Raw genomic sequence first — 18,946 nt, 5'->3', positions numbered from 1 at the left:
CCGACACACAGGAAACCAAGACTCCCAGAGTCGTGTCACCAAAGGCAAAAAGGCAATTTGGTGACCTTGGCTCTGCTTTATTGACCTTAGAGCACCCTTTGGATGCAGTTGAAAAAACAAACATACACACTGGGAGCCAGAAACGGATCTAGGCTGGTGTCGCCTGACCCAGAAGAATTTCCCCAGCCCAGGTGGATTTATATAAAACGCCAAAGGGAAAAATGAGGCAATTCGGTGCTGAGTCCAGGGCTAGTCGATGGGCAGAGGAGCAGTCGGTGAAGGAGTGGACAGGTCACGCCTCTTTCTCGTAAGTACGAGTGCAAACTACACTGCCGTGGGTGAGTGTCTGAAAGGAGAGAAGGAGTCAGATTAGGGGTGAGGGCACCGAAGGTATCGGGGCGCTCCGCATTCTGTTGGGAAGGGCCTCCACCTTCATCCCAATAATCTTCATGTATTGACTGCCTGCTGTGTGCCAGGTACTTTACGTGTCTTTTTTTCTAATACTTAGCACCAAGCTTTTAGTTTCGTTAGGCACTAAATTCCTCTGTTAGCAAGTTGGGGAAATGAGCTATGGGAGAGGAAGTGACTGGTCAAGATCTCAGGGTGTTCTCTCTCCCTTGCACCATTCCCGTAGTGCCTAAGATGGTGCCTGGCACGTAGTAGACAAATAATACAAATGTCCAGAGACTCTTGGGCAAGAACTGTGCTAGGCCACCAACTCTCCGTTCCTTCCCCGACTTAGAGTAGTGCAGGGACCAGAGGCTGGAGCCACCATCATCCAGCCTGGCATTGTATTGCCAGGCCCGTGGCCTCACCACAGGCCGAACTGCCCAGTGAGTGTTTGGTCCTGCGTATCACATTCCCACCAGACCTAGACACCTCATTCTTAACTCTGCAGGGCCTCCTGGATGCAGCAATGCAGGGAGAGCGTTACAGAGACCACAGGGGCTGCTGTCTCTGCCCAGGGCCTGGGGGTGTTCAGTCACGGCTACATTCTTCCAGCGGAGGCCCCAAGTTTGTCCCCAAACAGACCCACGTGCCAGCCTGGCTGTCCCTTCCTCCCCAGGCTGTTATCAGGTACTCGCAGAGGGCCAGGCATGCAAAGCACTGACCGGCGGTGGGGCTGGAATGAGGTGGAAAGGGCTGGTCTGTCACTGCCCCACTGTCCCTGCCCAGAGGCTTTCTGTGTGGCAGCGCAGTCCCAGGGAGGAGAGCGAAGCCTCTCCTAGGGGCCTGGGATCCAGCGTGGCCCTGCTTTCTACTCCCGGGTGAGGCAAGGTGGCAACAGAGGAGGACACTAAGGCCGTGGGGCACGTGTGGTAGCCCTCTGCCTCGCCCGTGTGATGCTGTGCGCTCTACGTCACGGTCTCCTGATGCCCCAGCGGCCCACGAGTTTGGTGTTGCTCATGCCCCTTTTACAGCGGGACACAGAGAAGGTGACGTGTGTGAAGCCCTGTTTCGTATAAGCTGAGATGTGAATCCAGGCCTGTATGAGTCCAAAGCTACCACACAGCAAACTCCCACCTAAAGCCATCCCAACCCCGCCTCCACCCTCCACTGCTCCCAGGGGAAGACGCTGGCTTTCCCACAGGCTTGACCGAAGGGGAAGGAGTGGTAACCGGTTGGGTGAGGCTCCACAGTTGTCCATCTTACCAGGATGAGTTTCCCATCAACTAGCTCCCGCACCAGTGTTGTCTCTTGCCCGTTCCACTTCTGCAGGTGAACAAGTTTGCCTCCGTCCAGCGTCACAATGGACTGTGAAAGAGGGTAGAGGTCTGAGCTGCGACCTGAGCCAGGACTGAGTGACAGGATGGTGTCTGGTCATTGGGGTCACAGAGGACCCTGCCTCTGTCCCAAACTAACGGAGCTCAGGCGGCCGCCTCCAACCTAGCCCCGCAGGCTGTCTAGTCCTCCTCCAGCCTCTGCTCCACGACTGCCTGGCTGGGGCGGGGCCTTCAGGTGTTGCGCGGGTAGGGAGACGCCGGCAGCATGGTGGAGCCAGACAGCCTGGTTCTGAGAAGTGCCACCAGCCTTCGGAACGGGCACTCATCCCCTCCTCTGGGTGATGTCCACAGCCCTAGGGCCCCTTAGATACAGGGGACATGAATCATCCTGTATCCCCAGGAAAGACCGGTGAGGAGGGGTCCTGAGACTCTCCGGCCGAGTGCTGATCACACGTAACGTCTAACAGACCGTGGAGATGGGAGGTGCTGGGAAATCAGACTTCCTGCTTTGTATTCCTCTCTCTTCCCGATCCACATCATGTGGCCCCTTCAGCTGACAAGTGGACAGCAACTGCCGGGTCCTGGGACTGGGTGCCCTTGGAGTGTTCCAGACCCTGGTCAAATGCCCACTTAGTCTTCTGGGCTCCGCCAGCCTGCATCAGCTGGTTCTCATTTGGCAGCCCTCCCAGGTCTCTCTTGTTTAGGAATTTGGGGGCTCTAGGTCAGGCTAGGGGACTCTGGCTGAGCAGGGTTCAGTAGGAGAATCTGAGGAGGCTGTGTGTGTGTTCGGGGCCACATGGGGAGTGGCTGTGCATCCTTGCTCCCACCACCTTACTCCTCATTCCCATCCCCCAAGGTGGTGGTTTTTTTCTTTTTTTTTTTTTTTTTTGCCTACTCCAGATTATTTTTAGCCTAGGCATCCCAGAGCACTACTGTTTCATTGGGATTCTTGTTCCTCAAAAAGTGGGCTAGTCAAGGAGGCAGATGCAGGTGATGGGGCAGCTACCTCTCTCCAAGGTAGGATGACATCTTTGGGCACCATCCCAGCTCTGCCACCAGCTTCCTGTTGACTCTGGCCTGGGCTCCAGCTTCCTTCACAAGGAGAAGACCAGACCCTGTCCTGTCTTTTCTGGGGCAGTTGTGAGGAAGCCGAGAAACAGCTGAGGGGCTGACTGATAGGGTCTGGTGGAGATACTGCTATAGGAACTCCCTTTAGAGATCAAAGCCCCTTAGTTCTCTCTCTGCCAAGCGTGGCCGAGAGGGCTGGGAGGCCCGAGGCAAGCAGCAAAGACAAGAGCCACCACACGTGAGAAGCCCTGACACTAGAGGTAGATGTCCCCTCCCTCCCTGGGAGGAGAGGGGCTAAGGCCTGGTGAGAAGACATACAAACACACCGTAGACCATGCCCCATCCAGAACACAGCTCTTCCTGCCTGTGGGCTGGCAACATTGGAAATAGTTCCTCGGGGTCACTGGCCAAGGCTGGGAGGTGGAGGTGGAGAAAAGGAAGCCTCTGAGTAGGTCCCCACCTCTTGTTCCCAGCTGCCCCCTGTGCTGCTGGAGGCCAGGATGGTCTGCTCAGTCAGGGAAGGGCTCTGAATTCTCCTGGGCATTCTTCCTAAAGCACTTGGAGGTCACAGCCATGGCCACATAACTCTCCCGTCTATGGATTGGAAAGAAATCCAGAACTAGTGCGTGCCACGCATGGTCACTGAGCTGGAGCTGGAGTCAACGCTGAGGTCAGAAGAACATCCTGGCCCTGTGCTGCCCACTCCCAGATAGATGCTCCCCAAGAAGAGAGGGAGGAAGACAGGACTAGTGTGCTTCTAGCACCTGGGGCATCCCAGCACTGCACAGGCTTTATGTACCTTGTTCATTTCAGTCCCCCATAACCACCTGCCCCTCGGGGTGCAACAGTAAGGTGCCACGTCTCCACACCCTCCAACTCCCAGACCCCCTTCCATGACTCACCTTGACCTTCCTGTCATCCGCTGTTGTCTCGTCGAACTCCACCCCTAGCTGGAAGCTGATCTCCGTGTTCTTGAAGGTGCTATGTGTTTTTATGGTGACAGTGTCCCCATTTCTTTCGATGATTGTGGTAGGCTTGGTCATGTTGGCCACCTGCCTGGTAGCAAAACCCACACCTGAGAGCAGGGGGAAGGTTATGAGCATATGAGTGAAGCGGGAAGGCAGAGCACAGGGACCTCAGTGAACAACTCTCAGGCCTGGACGTGGGACCGAGAGCAGAGGAGTATGAGAGCTTTCAGAGACCCTGGCCATTTTTAAATTCAGTTTTCCTGTTAGCTCTGTGCAGTGAAGAGACACTTGACTGCAATAGACAGAAGAGAACCTTAAGGGACAGGCATGCCACAGCAAGTCGGTGGCCCAGGGGCCTCTGTGTGGTGAGGACTGTCCTCGTGTGCATGTTATCGCCCTCGGCCCTCCCATTCTCCCTGAAGGCTTGATGCTATTAGCTCTGCTTTACAGATGCAAAAAACAGAGCTGAAGCCCAAAGGTCACAGATCTGGAATTCACACCCAGAACTGTTAGACTGAAGAGCGGGCTTATATGGCCTCCCTAGGCTGGAGCAAGGGCTGCCTTCCAGGGCACCTGAGCAGCTTTCAGCCCACAGGCTGAGCAAAGAAGAGAAATGTAGACTTTGCCTTCCAGAGCCTGAGGGACAAGAATTTCCCACCTTGGAAGTGTTTGCCCTGAAATGCACTGCTACCCTTGTCTCCTAGGTATAGCAGTAAGATATTTTCTATTTTTCTTTTTAATCTTTTAAAGACATATTTTTATTTATTTATTTATTTATTTATTTATTTATTTATTTATTGGCAAGGTATTTTCAAAGCCTCTAATCCGTAACCCAGAAGGGAGGCAGAAGGGAGTGTGTGTGTGTGTGTGTGTGTGTGTGTGTGTGTGTGTGTGTCAGTATACAGATTTAGGAGACGCCTCAGGTGCTAGTGCAGTCAGGATGCAAGTCCAGGTCTCTTGGCTCCTAGTCTTGAGGCCCTGTGGGAACTCCCTGCTGACCCAAGCCCCGCTTCCTTGGGTGCTGGGCAAAGCCCGAGTGTCCCGCAAGAGTGTGCAACAAAGAGCTCTTGGACAGAGCTTTAAGCCCCTCAGGTCCTAGCTTCCCTGAGATCTGCCCTCTTGCCTCCAACCTCCCATCACGACACCCTGCCCACCCTTCTGCCCCCAGCAGCTGTGGTGAGCCCTCCAGAAGCAGCCCAGTGTGGGGAGGTGGTGTGCCGGGCTACACAGCCCTGGCTGGAAGTGAGGGACTTCACCCAGACCCTACACAGGTTGTTTCAGTTGATGCTCGTAACAGCCCCGAACAGGTTTTAATATCCCCAATTAACAGATGAGGCTTGGAGAGAGGTGACTTGCGCCAAAGTCAAAGAGTGAGTGGTAGACACGAATCTAGGCTCCAAAACTTGTTCGCTGTTCCTCCCTGGGCCATTCTCCCAGCATGGCCACCAGGTCTGCCTGTGATCACTGGTACTAACTGGGCTGGGTCTGTCTGCCTGGATGTCCTGAGAACCCTGGGTCTAACACTAGAGGGGCGAGGGCGGATTCTGCCCTGCCTGGCCAGTAAGGGCACTGGCCTTAGCCCTGCTGTCAGAGTGAGGCCGATCCCACTCCCCAGCAGAGAGCAGGGCCTTGTCACCATGGAAGGAGCTCTGTTTGCATAGGACCTACCCAGAGGTGTGGTGTGTTTGAGGAAGGAAACCACTGAGAGGTGAGTGAGGGACTGAGCCAAGAGAAACTGAGACCAAAAATGGGGCTGACAATTTTGGAGGCTCAGAAAGAGCTGGGTTCTACTTAGAGATGAAGCTGAAGCTATTTACTGTCAGAGCTGAAGACGGTCTTTTCTCCCCCATGGGCCTCTCATTCTTTACATCTGTATATGGAGAAGAGCAGGCTGGATGGACGCTCAGCCCTGCAGCCCAAATTCGCCCCCTTATTTGGGGCAAAATAAGGGGAGAAGGGTGGTAAGGATGTTGCAGCTCACTTCAGGGACACAGGTTTTGGCTGGAATGTCTACTAAGGGAGGAGGGGCTGGCTCTGGGCATCCCGACTTCCCAGCAGCTGTCCCGGGGCTCGCTTGCTCCAAGTGTGGCTGCTTTCCTGGGGTCTGTGGGCATAGTACCCAGCATACTGTGGTGGGGCAGTTGAGAGCTTTGGTTTCAAGAGCCAACACCTGTGGTCCCTAGTTCAGGAAACGGTTAGGAACAGAGCTAAGAGGTGGGTCCCCCACACCTTATTTGGATATCTGCCAGAATCCAGCCCCCTTTCCCTAGTAGGAAGGCATGGAATGGAGCTCGACTATGAACAATATGCTGGTTTCCCTGTCGCAGCCTGGGGGACTAAGATAATCTCACACCTGGGGATTTGGGTGAAAGGGCATCATCACCTCCATCGAAGCCCATACAAGGAGGGGAAACGCGGAGGCCAATTCTTAGCTAAGCAGTTCCTACCACTCCCACCCCCAGGGTCCATAGGGGAAAATAGTTCTGGGTTGCACATCTAGAAATCTAGGTTTTCTTATCAGCTCTGCTGTGGGGCTGATCTGACCAGTTTCAGTCTCTCTGGGTCTCAGTCTCCCCATCTGTCAAACTAGGCAAGGCATGGGGATCTCCAAGCACCTCACCTGTAAAGAGTCGGAATCTTTATTCTTCCCCAGCCAACACCACGCCCTCGGAGACCAAAGACCCTCCCTGCCTTTAACAGATCTTGGCCTTGTTCCAGGACCCTTGCTGCACTCCAGAAGTCCACTGGTTTTCTCCACCAGACCCCTCCCCAACAAGTGGCTGAGCCAGCTGATAATGGGTCCTCTTGCCCCACCCTACCACGAGGCTCTCAGACCGCGATTAGAGCCTGGTTACACACCACTGCGGGACAAGGTCAGAGACTGGATGGTGAGAAGGAGGGCATCCTCCAGCAGCCATCCTTTCCCTAGTTCAACGTGGAGGGGCAGGGGTTGTTGCTAACTGTGCGGCGCCTCCTCATATCCCATTCACCGGTAGTTCCCTCTTCTACCTCCTTCCTCCTCGGGGTTCCCGCTTCTTTACGCCATAGTACACTCCCCATCCGCCCCATTCCCTTTGCGTATTCACACTTTCCAATCCCTAAACCACCCATGCTCCTGGTTTTTTGCTCCTCCCGCTAGCCTCCCACCTTCTAGGTCAATGCTCTCCTTTCATACAAACCCACCTCCTAGCTCCAGATCCTATATATATACGCCTCTTCCTCGAAAGCCCTCCCCGCCCCAACATCGACCTGCACACCTACCTCCTTGCTCCTCGCTACCTGGGAATCCCTCTAGCCGGGTTCAGACCATGAAAACCCCCTTCCAACAGGCCTCGCGTGCCCTAGCCCATGCTGCCACCCCCTTCGCGTTCCCTTACTCCCCAACCTTGAGCAGGAGGGACGCAGGAGGCTCGCGGAGTAGCAGCCAGAGCCAGAACGCTGCGCGGGGCTGCGCACGCGGCCAGGCCCTCCCCCGCCCAGCATCCCGAGTCGCACTCACCAATCGACTTCATGTAGTCATCGAAATTCTTGCTGTCCACTAGCTTCCAGGTGCCCACGAAGGCGTCCACCATGGTGAGGCTGGGCTAGGCCGAGAAAGCTGAGGAGACAGAACACGCGTGCAAGGACTCCGGGACCCGCGGTTCCCGGCCCGCGCTGCTGCTTTAAATAGCCCTTGCATCACGTGGTGAGGCGTGGCCCACACCCCCAGCTCCCGAAATAGGAAGCCTCAGGCTGGCGCTCCACCGCCCGGAGCTGGCTGCCCATCCCCCACGACCCGCCCGGCCGGGGGAGGGGGACAGCTAGTGGCTCCGGCTCTCCTGCGTCAGCGCGGGGGCCCGGCCTCCGAGTCCCTGCCCCGCGCGGGCGGGACCTGCTCTCTTCCCAGGCCTCCAGGCGCTCGTCGCAATCTGAAGAGGAAGCAATTGAGGGCACGGTGCCCGCGAGGTGGGTCGCGCGCTCCGGACATCTTCGTCCCCCAGTGACTCCCCGAGCTTGGGGTTAGAGCAGAGGTGAGAGACTAGAGGAGACAGGGCTGATGCCCACGCCGGAAAAGCTCTGGCTGACCCTAAGCGGCGCAGGCATCTTGGTCCTCATTTTGCGGGTGAGGAGCCCAAGGCTCAGAGGGGAACTGACAAGGTCGCAGGAAATAAGGCGAGGCTTAATTGGAGCCCAGATTGCAAGCCTGGTCTTAGCTGGTCCCGGAAGCCGCGCTTTCCCGCCACTCCGCACTCGCCGGTGGCGGGAAGAGACCAGGGGGGCACCGTGAGAGGCTGAGCTGCCCCTGTGCCCTCCACCTGCCCCTGGCGAAAGCGACCCAAGCCGCCGCGCCCTTCCCGCCCCGCACGTGCTCGCCCCTCCCCGTGGAATGTCACCGGCGCGGGCCTTTCCGCCCTGCAGGGCTGCTCCCCATCCTCCTTGGCCACGCTTCAGGCTTCTCTGACCTGTACGCAGGGCTCAGAGCATATGATCGGGTCACTTGCCCCCTCACCTCCTTCCGAAGTTCCGTCCCCCAGCCACCTGACAGGCTCAAGGGCAGCTCCCCACCTCCTGACCGCTGCAGCCCCGACCTGCCTGCCGGCCCTTCTCCGACCTCTTTCACAGAATGTCCCTCACCTCCTTTACAGAGCCTGCGGTGTGATGGACACTTTACAAAGCGCTTTTAATAGGAAGATCCACCTTGTATTGATGGGTTTTTTTGTTGTGGTATTTTTTTTTTGTTTGTTTGTTTTTTGTTTTTTTGCTTTAAGTGCATTTTCTCCTTGAACTTCCGGAGCAAAGTCCACCAAGTAGGTTTTATCATTTCCACTGTTTTACAGATAACTGAAGCTTGGAGGGGTCCATTCATTTCTTAATCCCCCCCCCCCCCCCTTATTAAAGCGCCTACTTTTCACCAGGCCTTGGGCTAGGCTCTGGAGAGACCACCATGAATAAGACGCACTCGTGTAGCTCCCCTTTGGGCAGGCAGACCTCACCTAGCCTGGTGGCTTTGAGGGGAGACCTTTCCTGACCTAGGGGCTTGGGGGAGACTCCCCAGAGGAAGTGAGGGGTAAGCGAGTGCCGAACAGATAGGAAGCCCTGCAGAAGTAAATGGTGTCCGGGGCGCCTGGGTGGCTCAGTCTGTTAAGTGGCCGACTTCGGCTCAGGTCATGATCTCGGGGGTCCGTGAGTTCGAGCCCGGCGTCGGGCTCTGTGCTGGTAGCCCAGAGCCTGGAGCCTGCTTCTGTTTCTGTGTCTCCCTCTCTCTCTGCCTCTCCCCCACATCGCGCTCTGTCTCTCTCTGCCTTTCAAAAATGAATAAATGTTAAAAAAAAAAAAAAAAAAGAAGAAGAAGTGAACGGTGCCCGACCGAACTGAAGCCAGCAGAGGTCCACCCAGGGGGCTTGCAGGAGCACAGGGCACACTAGCCCTGGGGTCCCAGCAGCTCTGCACATGTGCAGTGTGGCAGACCCTCCTCCCTGGGCCTCTGTTTCTCCGTGTGGAAGTGGACAGCATCTGCCCCTACCTGACTTTCTGGGAAGAAGCCAGGGAGGAAGAGCCCTCACTTGCCCAAGCTCTTGGTTTGTTCGGACAGGTCCACTTGCCAGAAGGCCTTAGGGCCGGGCACGGAGCCCTGCTGACCTCATTGCCGGAGCAGGTGCAGGGGAGGGTGGGGAGGAGAGTGGGATGGTTTCTAAGTCAAGGTCACAACCTTTAGACACTGGACCTCCTCTCTAAAGGACCAAGCGGCTAGAGACCCCAGAGGCCAGAGCGGTCTCCCTACATGGTCCTTCCGATGCAGCCGTGGAGGGCTGGGGCTAACAGCTGCGGGCAGGTAGATCTGTGAGCCAGTTCTGATTCCCTTGGGTACTGGACGTGTGGCTGTGGGTCTCAGTTTCATCTTGAAAATGGAAGTGATGACAGTATTTACCCCCCTAGAGATGTCTGGGGAGCAAACGAGATAGTGCATTTAAAACGCTGAGCATGGGGGACTTCCATGCTCGATTCCACTGCTGTTATCGTTACTGTCATCCTTGGATAGGGTGGGATTCTCAGGCCCTGTCCCTCACCTGCCGGGCCCCCCACAGCAGATCGCTTGGCTTCTCCAATCCTCAATCTTCTCATTTCTGGGCAGGATTAGAACCTGCTGCAGCCATGGGGAAGGAGCTGCAGAGACTTGGGGGATGGGTTGAGAAGGACACTGCCACAAAGTTCTTTTGTCCCCTGCCTAAGCTGAGCAGCCTGGAGACAAAGCCTAGACCCATTAGCCTTGCTGCCCTACCCCCATCTCCCCAGCACACCCAGACCTGAGTCAGTTGACTCCTCAGGCACGCCCTATCTGCTTTCCACTGGGCTGTCTTCTCCCTTCCAAATATGTACAGCTTCTCATCCCTCCGATTACCTGCATCCTCTCTGCCCCGTGATACTCCCTGCATCTGGGGAACGAGGGGTAAGGGGAGGGAATGTGAGCCCTTCCCTTTTCCTGCCCCTCCTTCTTGCCCTTGGCAGATCCAGCTGTGGATACAACATCTGGCAGGCCGCAGGGCCAGTCCCTGCCAAGAGCGCATCTCCGCAGCCCTCGCCCTATGGTGATGTCACTGTTCTGTGTCTCCACGGCAACCACAGGCTGGGAAGATGGAAAAGAGGAGAGCCGAGTAACCAAGAGAGAGCCAATGAGATGGGCCAGCTGCGCCGGATGATCCGTGGGGCCATGGGGCGGGGCTGGGGGGAGAGCAGGGGGCCTACTCAGCATCTTGGGCTGCTTCCTGGACCCTCCCTGCCATCTAGACGCCTCCAATAGGGGATGTGCCACTGGGACGGGGAGAAACACCGGAGGTAGAGGCCAAAGAAGCTGAGCTGGAGCCTCCACTGACCCAGGGACATAGAAACCCCCCCCCCCATAACCTCTTCGGGGCTTAATCTGTGCCTGTTGACTGCCCCAGTCCACCCCCAGGACCTGCTGCTGGAATTTTTCTTTTTTTTTTATGGTAATGGTGGTGCAGCCCTCTGCCACGGAATCAGGTTCTTAACCCTTCTCTCCACACCCTCCATAGCTTCCCCTGGTGCATGATCTATTCAGAAGCGGCATCTTTGGAAAGAAGCCTGGTTCTAAATCCCAAGCCTGCAACTTACTAGTCAAGAGACTAGGAGCCAGTCCCTTCCCCTTCTGAGTCTCCTTTCCTCCCAAATGGAGGAAGGGCCATCTATTCCCAGGATTGACAGGAGGATTAAAAGAGATAACATATGGAAGCCTAACACACAGAATACTCAATGAGTGGTGATTACGTTCTCCCTTCTGGGTCTCCCCGGGGCACTTGTCCCAGAGATGCATGTGAATGAGCCAAGGCCCTTGGAGACATTGAACCAATAGCAAAGAACCAGGTGTGTCTGTCTCCTCACTGGGGCCATTAAGTGCCTTCAGATACTGCAGACAAGTTTTCCACATCTCTCCCTTTCTCTTTAAGTAACTCATGCATTTCGCCGGTCTCCGTGAGTACCTCCTGCGCCCAGACACTGTGCTGGGCTCAGCGGGTTCCAGGGGAAACAGGAGAGCCACAGCCCCCATCCTCCCTGAGCTCACTATGTAGGGGGATTGCAGCGCGGTGGCTGGAATGCAGTGTTCTTTCTGCCACAAGGAAATCGCTTCCTCGTTCCCCAAGAGTTCTAGATACTGTGGGTCTGAGAGAACAAATGATGGCAAAAGGTAGGGATTTACTCAACACCAGTTGCTTCTGAGAAACTGCTGCCTGTGGCACATGCTCCCTGGAAGGAGAACAATGGTTCTGTCTGCCCAGAGAGGAGAGGGGGTAGCTCAGGGTGGTGGGGCGGTCACCTCGGCTTTCCCAGAAGCCAGCTGTCCTCCCTGTTGGCAGAATAAAGCCCAAACTCTTCCGCCTTGCTCCCCGTCTGTTTCATTAGTTAAGTTTATTACTGAAATCCTATTCCGAGAATAGTGCCTGGCAGATGGCTGGCATAAATGAATGAATATTGAACGAATGAATGAAGGAGTGTATGGAATATTGATTGAATGAATGAACGAGTGGGTGCGTGAGTGAATCTGTCTACGTCTCTAGCTTTGGGGGCTCTGGAGTGAGACTCACTTGGCTTCCATTCCTGCCCCTGTTGCTTACAGACCAGCTGTGTGGCCTTGGGCAAAGTCACCACCTCTCTGGGTCTGTATTTCTTTATCTGAGAAAAGCACATCACAGTTCCCACCAAGCCAGCCTCCCAGGGACTCTGGGGAGATAAGCTTGGGAATGCAGTACAAAGGGTAATTGTTTCTCTTCTCAGCTGCCTTCCAGGGAGGCCTCTCCACACCCTCCACGCTGCAGCCACTCTGTTCTCGTTGTATCTCAAAGGGGTGCCATGTATCTCTTTTGTGTTTGCCTAAGAGGACTCTTCCTCCCTAGCTGCCACTCTCTTAGTTATTCCTTACTTTTCAGCTTGACTGTCCCTCCTCCGGGAAGCCCCATCTTCCCCAGCAAAGCACTCACCCCGCTTTCCATGTGGTTCACTCGACTCAGAGTCTGACTTTTCCTATTACACCAACCCTGCCATGTCCACGGAGCCTCTCACAGGGCCTGGCACGGGTCTGCGAAGTAGACAGTCTCTCCGAGAGCAACGGACATCGCTTGTCTTCTTCAGAGTTCTCGGTTTGCAAATTCTGCCCCCACTTGTCCCCCCACTTTCCCGTTACTTTCAGCTTTTCTCGTGCCAGAGTATCCTGTCTTGTAGCCTCCTTTCCACTCCATCCCTGAGGGCCCTGAGACTGCGCCCTGTCCTGTGGGTCGTGGGGCTGAGAACTGCCCTTCTGAGCACATAGCTGTAGCCAGAATCTCAACTGTAGCTCTTTATTATCTTTTTTTTTTTTTTTAATTTTTTCAACGTTTTTTATTTATTTTTGGGACAGAGAGAGACAGAGCATGAACGGGGGAGGGGCAGAGAGAGAGGGAGACACAGAATCGGAAACAGGCTCCAGGCTCCGAGCCATCAGCCCAGAGCCTGACGCGGGGCTCGAACTCACGGACCGCGAGATCGTGACCTGGCTGGAGTCGGACGCTTAACCGACTGCGCCACCCAGGCGCCCCTCTTTATTATCTTTTAATTTATTATCATCCGTGTGTAAGTGAGTCTTATCCCCAGCGCGGGGCTTGAACTCACGACGCCAAGATCAAGAGTCGCCTGCTGTACTGACTGAGCCAGCCAGGTGCCTCTTTAGGGACAGTAGCTCTCATTAGGGACAGCTCCGGTCCTAGGATGTAATCAAACCAGATTCCAGACAGCCCCCGGCTCCTTCCCCACACTCCTTCCCCTCTATCCAATGAAAAATTTGCCTCTGCAAAACTACAAATAATATTAGATTAGACTGAGTGAAGTATAATAAGAAAGGGAAACCTAATGCCTATAAAACTACAAATAATATGAGATTGAGTAAAGTATAATAAGAAAGGGAAACCTATAAACAGCACTTCATACTACCCCGAGGTCCGGGGTGGGTTCATGTGCCATGTGACCTAGCGGCAAACAGACGTTTGGTTCAATGGTCGCTCCCTAGAGCACACTTCATTCAGGAACAGCCCGCTTAAGATTCTGGAAAGAGGCAGGCAGCTCCAGGAGACCTGATGAGCCTAGCTGGTGTGGACAGGTGACCCCTGTGTGTCCTTAGGTGAGGACAGCTGGTTGGCAAGCCCTGGCAGGGGTCTGGCAGAGAAGGGATCTTGGACTCGGGAGTCTGGGACCTGGGATCTTGGGATCGGCTGTTTGGGTGGGGGTGGGGTGGGGGCAGCATCTCTGGGCCCCGTAGTCACCAAAGACACTAGATAGGAAAGGCAAGGAGCCGTCTACTTGGGCTTGAACCGGGTGGACTTGGGTGAAAGAGCTGCCCTCCTAGAGGTGGGAGGTAGGAAGAGATTAGGAGGATGGGACCAGAGTTGGGAGGGTGACGTCAGATGGGCAATGGGGTTGTTCAGTGCAGGGGTCAGAACAGCCCAGGGTGGCGTCAGGAGCTGAGGACTGGCCTGTGCGCGGTCACTCTCTCCATTTGACGAGTCACTGTATGAGCTGTCAGGGGCCAGGAGGAAGAGGGGGAAAGACCCCTGGCAGGGCAGTTGGGAGACCCGATAACCGGCTGTGTGAGCTTGGCCAGTCAATCTCTCTGTGCCTGTCTCCTTTTCTGCGTGATGGGGATAGTCATGTCTACCTTCCAGGGTGGGAGGAAGGAGCGCATGAGATCGTGGGGACAGAGAACCTTTACACGCTGTGACGCGCGGTGCGGAAAACGATTGCCCGCAGCCGTGCGGCACTTACGAAGCGCCGGGCCCTGGACTCAGCAGGTTTCAGCCTCGCAGCTCTTGTGATTCTGACAGTAACCCAGTGATGTAGGCACTTTGGTTCCCATCCCCAGGTTACAGATGAGAGCCGGGATTTGGACCCAGGACCCTGGCCCCGAGGCCTTGTATGGCCTGCCACCATTCCACACCGCCTTTCCCAGAGACAGTCTGCCCTGCCTCACTCTGTGACCTTGGGCCAGTCTCTTTCTTTCAGTGTCCCCAATGCCATGGCAGGGGGTTGGGCCAGATGAACCCTTTAATCCTTCAAGCTTTGGCACTTGGTGCTTCCAAGTGGGGGAAGAGGGTGGGGTGGGGCCAGAACCAGGAGAGGACAAACTTTTCCAGTGTCTCTGCTCCAATCCCGTCACCTCCTCAGGGGGTAGGCTGGCAGGCTCCCCTTTGACCTACAAGCCGCGGGGCCAAAGAAGCAGGTGATGCCCAGCCCTGGCCTGAAATACCCACTGGTCACTGAGGGTCACTGAGGTCTGAGTCCCAGAACAGACCACTAACAGTCAGGCAGGGCCCATCTGCCTTGGCTAGCAGACCCCAGAGGGCAATAGGGCTACATTCTGCCTGAGTCATACCTCTTGGTCTCCACCCACCCATCCTGGGCCCCAACACCCTCACTCAGGGTCAGTTAATCAGGGGGCCAGGCCTGGTCTGGACCCAGGGAGGTGGCTATTTCTAGACGTCCTGCCTGTCTCCTTGGCCTGGGCCTCCAGCCAGCTCAGGACATGCGCACACACACACACACACACACACACATGCATTCTTGAACTTGACTGCCATTGGCTTGGTGCCTGGACCCGTACTGGCAACCAACCGATGGCCTAAACTTAGGTTCCACCCCTATAGAGAGAGGGGAGAGGTGGATGCCTACAGACTATGGCAATACAGAAAGGCTATCATTATCCCACGTGCGGACCGCACACGGACCGCGGAAGGCCAGGAGCGGGAAGCCACTCACTCTGCCAGGAGACTCAGGAAAGGCTTCATACTGGACGTACCCTTTGGACTAGATCTTAAAGGATGCATAGCAGTTTGCCAGGTGTGGGGTGAGAAATTGGGAAGGCAGAGGAGGAATAGACAGTCAAGGAAAGATGAGATTTTCCTGGTGATTGATCTGGGATGAGGGCAGAGGATAAAAGCGGCAAATGAGGGGCGCCCGGGTAGCTCGGTGGGTTGGGCGTCCGGCTCTTGATTTCGGCTCAGGTCATGGTCTCACGGTTCGCGGGATCGAGCCCCGCGTCCGGCTGTGCACGGGTGGCACTTGGGATTCTCTCTCTCTCCCTCCCTCTCTGTCCTCTCTGCCCCTCCCCGGCTCATTCATGTGCAGGCTCTCTCTCTCTCTCTCTCTCTCTCTCTCTCAAATAAATAAATAAACAAACAATAAATAAATAAAAGATAGGAAGATCGTTTAGGTCCGGAGAAAAAAAGGCCTTGCCCACCATCAAGGAGGCTGGCCTTTCTTCCGAAGGCCACGGGGAGTCACTGAGGGCTCAGGTGGGGGAGCACGATGACCTGACTCAGATCATGGTTAAGAGTTCTCTGGCTGTCGTGTGGAGGCTGGACTGGACACTGGTTAGTTAGGAGGCTATGGCAGTCGTCCCAGGCTCTCACCAGCAGCCAGCAGGCAGGGGACAGAGGAGGACACACCTCTCCTAATTAAAGGCGTGACCTGGCAGCTGCACTTATGGCCTCCCTCTTGGCCAGAAATTAGGCACGTGGCCACATCTAGTTGCAAGCGAAACTGGGACACATGGTCATTGTTCTGGACGGCCTGTGAGTCTGGAAAACAGGGAGGGTGGCCATCACGGGACACAAGGTCCCTGACACAGTGGTTAAAAGTCCTCTCTCTGAAACCAGGTTTCCTGAGCTAAAGCCTTACCTTACCATGTCAGCTTTGTGGGCAGATTACGTGCCTTCTCTGCACCTCCGTCACCTCGTCGAGGCACAACGAGCTGATACGCCAAGTCTTAGAGTAGAGCCTGGCACGCAGTGAGGTCCAGGGCTGTCTTTAGTTTCTGAGACAAGGGGAAGTTCTGGGGACAGGTTCTGCCTGAGCGCCCTGGCAGGGCTGAGGTCCCCATAGGGGGGCTGATGTATGGCTGGGACATCTGGAACTATCCAGCCCCCATCCCTTAAACCAATGGTTTAGCTGAGGCAGAAGAAGCTGGGAGAAGATGTTGGGAAAAGAAAGGTTGATTTTGGAGGGGATTCAAGAATAGGAAACCCAACGTCTGACTTCGGCTCAGGCCATGATCTTGCGGTTCAGGAGTTCGAACCCCATGTTGGCTCACTGCTGTCAGCCTGTCAGCCCAGATCCTCTGTTCCCCACCCCCCTCTCTCTGCCCCTCCCCTGCTTGTGCTCTCTCTCTCTCAAAAGGTAAATAAAACTTTTTTTTCTTAATCTTAAAATTAACAACAACAACAACAACAAAGTATAGGTAGCTCAAGAAAAGATACCCCTGGACTCAGGAGTTTCAGAGGCAGCCCAGCCCTGAGCTCCTTCTCACGGGACTACAGACCCCCCAGAACCAGGAGGAGGTGGTTAGTTTTGAGTCAAGGGCACCTGAAGCGGGGCTCAGGCTCATAGCTGCCGTGTGAGCCCAGGCCTCCAGCCACCATTGCCCCTCTCCGGACCTGGGTTTCCCCACCCAGAAGCTGGAGATCGATTGGCCCAGCCTTCTGGCCACATGGCTGAGAAGATGTTTGTCGTGGCTCTGAAACTGGGCTGCATCTGCAGGGCTAAACACCCGGGAGGGATGGGTCGCCAAAGATGATAGCGTGACCCCTCCCAGGAGGGCGGAGCGTTGCAGCTCTGTCCTGCGGAGCCACTTGCTCTCCTGCCTTCTCCCTCATCTGGCCTGTGTTCCAGTCCCCAGGCTGCGGACTGTACAACAGGGTGGGACGAGAGAGCTAATGGGGCGGGGGGCGGGGTCAGGTGAGCTACGTTTACACCAGAGAACCCTGTCTTCAAACAAACTCTTAGATGCACGTCCAGGAGATAAGAGAAGGCTGTATGGTGGAAGCTGAGAAGGGGCCTGGCCCTTGCTGGTGAAGAGTGCCGGCTGGATCTTTGGGCCTCTGTGGGCCTGGCCAGCCCCTCCCCCCCCCCCCCCCCCAGCTGCCTGCTCTTTCTGCAGCCTGGGGTGGAGGTGGGGTGGGGATGGGGGTCCAGGCAGCTGTGACAAACAGCAGGCAGAACCCCCACCCTAGGTTGCCCTTCTATCCCTGGGAGCTGGCAGCAATCACCACCCCTGAAGACCCCTCGGGTCCCTGGGCTGGGGGGCGGGGGGCGGGCAGAGAGCCCTCAGACGCCAGGGCCTCTGGGTGCTTACCTGAGTGTAGAGTACTGAGCACAGGAGAAATGAGGAGAGTACTGAGCACAAGACCACGAGATTTGGAGTTAGGAAGCTCCTGGTGCCACCCTGGGTAAGTGATCTGGAGCAGCCGCTATGCCTCTCTGGGTCTCAGTTTCCCCATCTGAACAATGAGGGATGAACGCGATGATGTCAATGTCCTCAGACCCTTTCTCATTTGTGGCCGGAGGAGAGATGGGGTCTGGTGGAGACTGTGCTATGGGTGCCGTGTTTCCCAAGAGAGATAGAATCCTGCTCGTAGTTCAGAGGCAGTGATGGCAGGCGCAGCCGTCAGAGGCGTGGAGGGGGTCAGAGGCTGGGGCAAAGTTGGCGGGAAGACTCAGTTTGAGCCTGGGCTCTGCTGCTGGGTTGGTGAACGTGGTCCCTTGTCAGGGCCACACTTTCTCCTCTCCTCTCCCAGCCCTTTCCCCAGGACTGATTTTTTTTTTTTTTTTTTACTCTTCCCATCTTCCCACAGGGGCAGGACTAGGGGTGCGGTGGGGCGCTGGGATCTTGCAGAGACAGAGGGGTCCTGGTGTGGGTGTGAGGTTGGGCTGGGGGGTGCAGGGCGGAACTGATGCGAGAGGCTTTTCTCTGTGTCTTGGGTGGGGGTGGGGGAGGTAATTCCCACAGAGACCAGCATCCTGGTCCCCTAGTCCAGAGGAAGACCCATCCCAGAGACACACATGCAAGCCCAGACGTGACGCACATACACTTAAAACCGCACGTGACCTCGCACGCACCCCCAGACACATACACACGTACCCCCGACCCTTGACTGGTTAGATAACTGGCGGGCCCACTGCAAAGTGAAAATAGGGGCCCCTGGTTAAAAAAAAAATGTGTTAAGAATGTCGAGACGGTGACAGCCAAGCATTAGACCAAGAGCAGAGCCCTTCAGAGCAGAAGGCGCTGTTAGACTGCACACCCCTGAGGGTGGTCCCATCCCCAGAGCTTTCAGTCCATTCCTTGGGACCCACAGTCCCACAGACACCTGCCGGAGACACGCTCACCTGCAGACATTCGCACCCCTACACTCACCGCACTGAGGCCATACACCCCAAACACGCCGCTGTAAGGGCCCCTGTGCTGCTGGAGCCTCCGCTGAGCCCGGGCCTCTCCCCGGGGGGGCCAGATGCAGCCACCCCCAGGGCCCTTACACTCACCCCTTATCAGGACTGCCATCTCTCTCCTGCCCTCTGCCCCACACGGCTCCTCCCCCTACACACACCAGCCTGCCTGCTGGCTTGGAGTGGATGACAAAGGAGACGGCAAATGCTAGCCCCTCCAGCCACTCTGCACACCAGTCTGCAGGGGTGCAGCTGAGAGTGGAATGCTAATACTACTAATAATAATACTTAAGACTTGAACATTGGGGTACCTGGGTGGTACAGTCGGTTGAGCATCCAACTTCAGCTTGGGTCATGATCTCTCAGTTCGTGGGTTCGAGCCCTGCATCAGGCTTTGTTGATGATAGCTCGGAGCCTGGAGCCTGCTTCGGATTCTGTGTCTCCCTC

At 55.9% G+C, this 18,946-nt stretch overlaps 1 protein-coding gene and 1 long non-coding RNA gene across 4 annotated transcripts; one reads left to right on the top strand and one right to left on the bottom strand.

Annotated features, from left to right (window-relative positions):
* Positions 1-56: 56 nt before the first annotated feature.
* FABP3 (fatty acid binding protein 3) lies at positions 57-17,427 on the bottom strand. Of its 3 annotated transcripts, none has more exons than XM_058718294.1 (5): positions 17,409-17,427; positions 7,260-7,358; positions 3,695-3,867; positions 1,654-1,755; positions 57-346 (listed from the first exon to the last, which is right to left on the bottom strand). In XM_058718294.1, the coding sequence occupies exons 2-5, from the start codon at positions 7,330-7,332 to the stop codon at positions 293-295; spliced, it is 402 nt and encodes a 133-aa protein (XP_058574277.1). In that variant the 5' UTR covers positions 7,333-7,358; positions 17,409-17,427; the 3' UTR covers positions 57-292. The 3 variants fall into 3 exon arrangements, with proteins under 3 accessions (XP_058574277.1, XP_058574276.1, XP_058574273.1); XM_058718293.1 differs by lacking the exon at positions 17,409-17,427 and adding an exon at positions 12,232-12,250; XM_058718290.1 differs by lacking the exon at positions 17,409-17,427 and having other exon boundaries at positions 7,260-7,424.
* LOC131505130 (uncharacterized) lies at positions 8,501-11,632 on the top strand. The gene is made up of 2 exons (XR_009258281.1): positions 8,501-8,547; positions 10,247-11,632. It is a non-coding gene; the product is annotated as an uncharacterized LOC131505130 (long non-coding RNA).
* Positions 17,428-18,946: the final 1,519 nt, after the last annotated feature.

This window comes from Neofelis nebulosa, chromosome 2, assembly GCF_028018385.1.
Source record: "Neofelis nebulosa isolate mNeoNeb1 chromosome 2, mNeoNeb1.pri, whole genome shotgun sequence".
NCBI lineage: Eukaryota > Metazoa > Chordata > Mammalia > Carnivora > Felidae > Neofelis > Neofelis nebulosa.
Note: the sequence above shows the minus strand (reverse complement) of the source record. Positions and strands in the feature narration are given on the sequence as shown.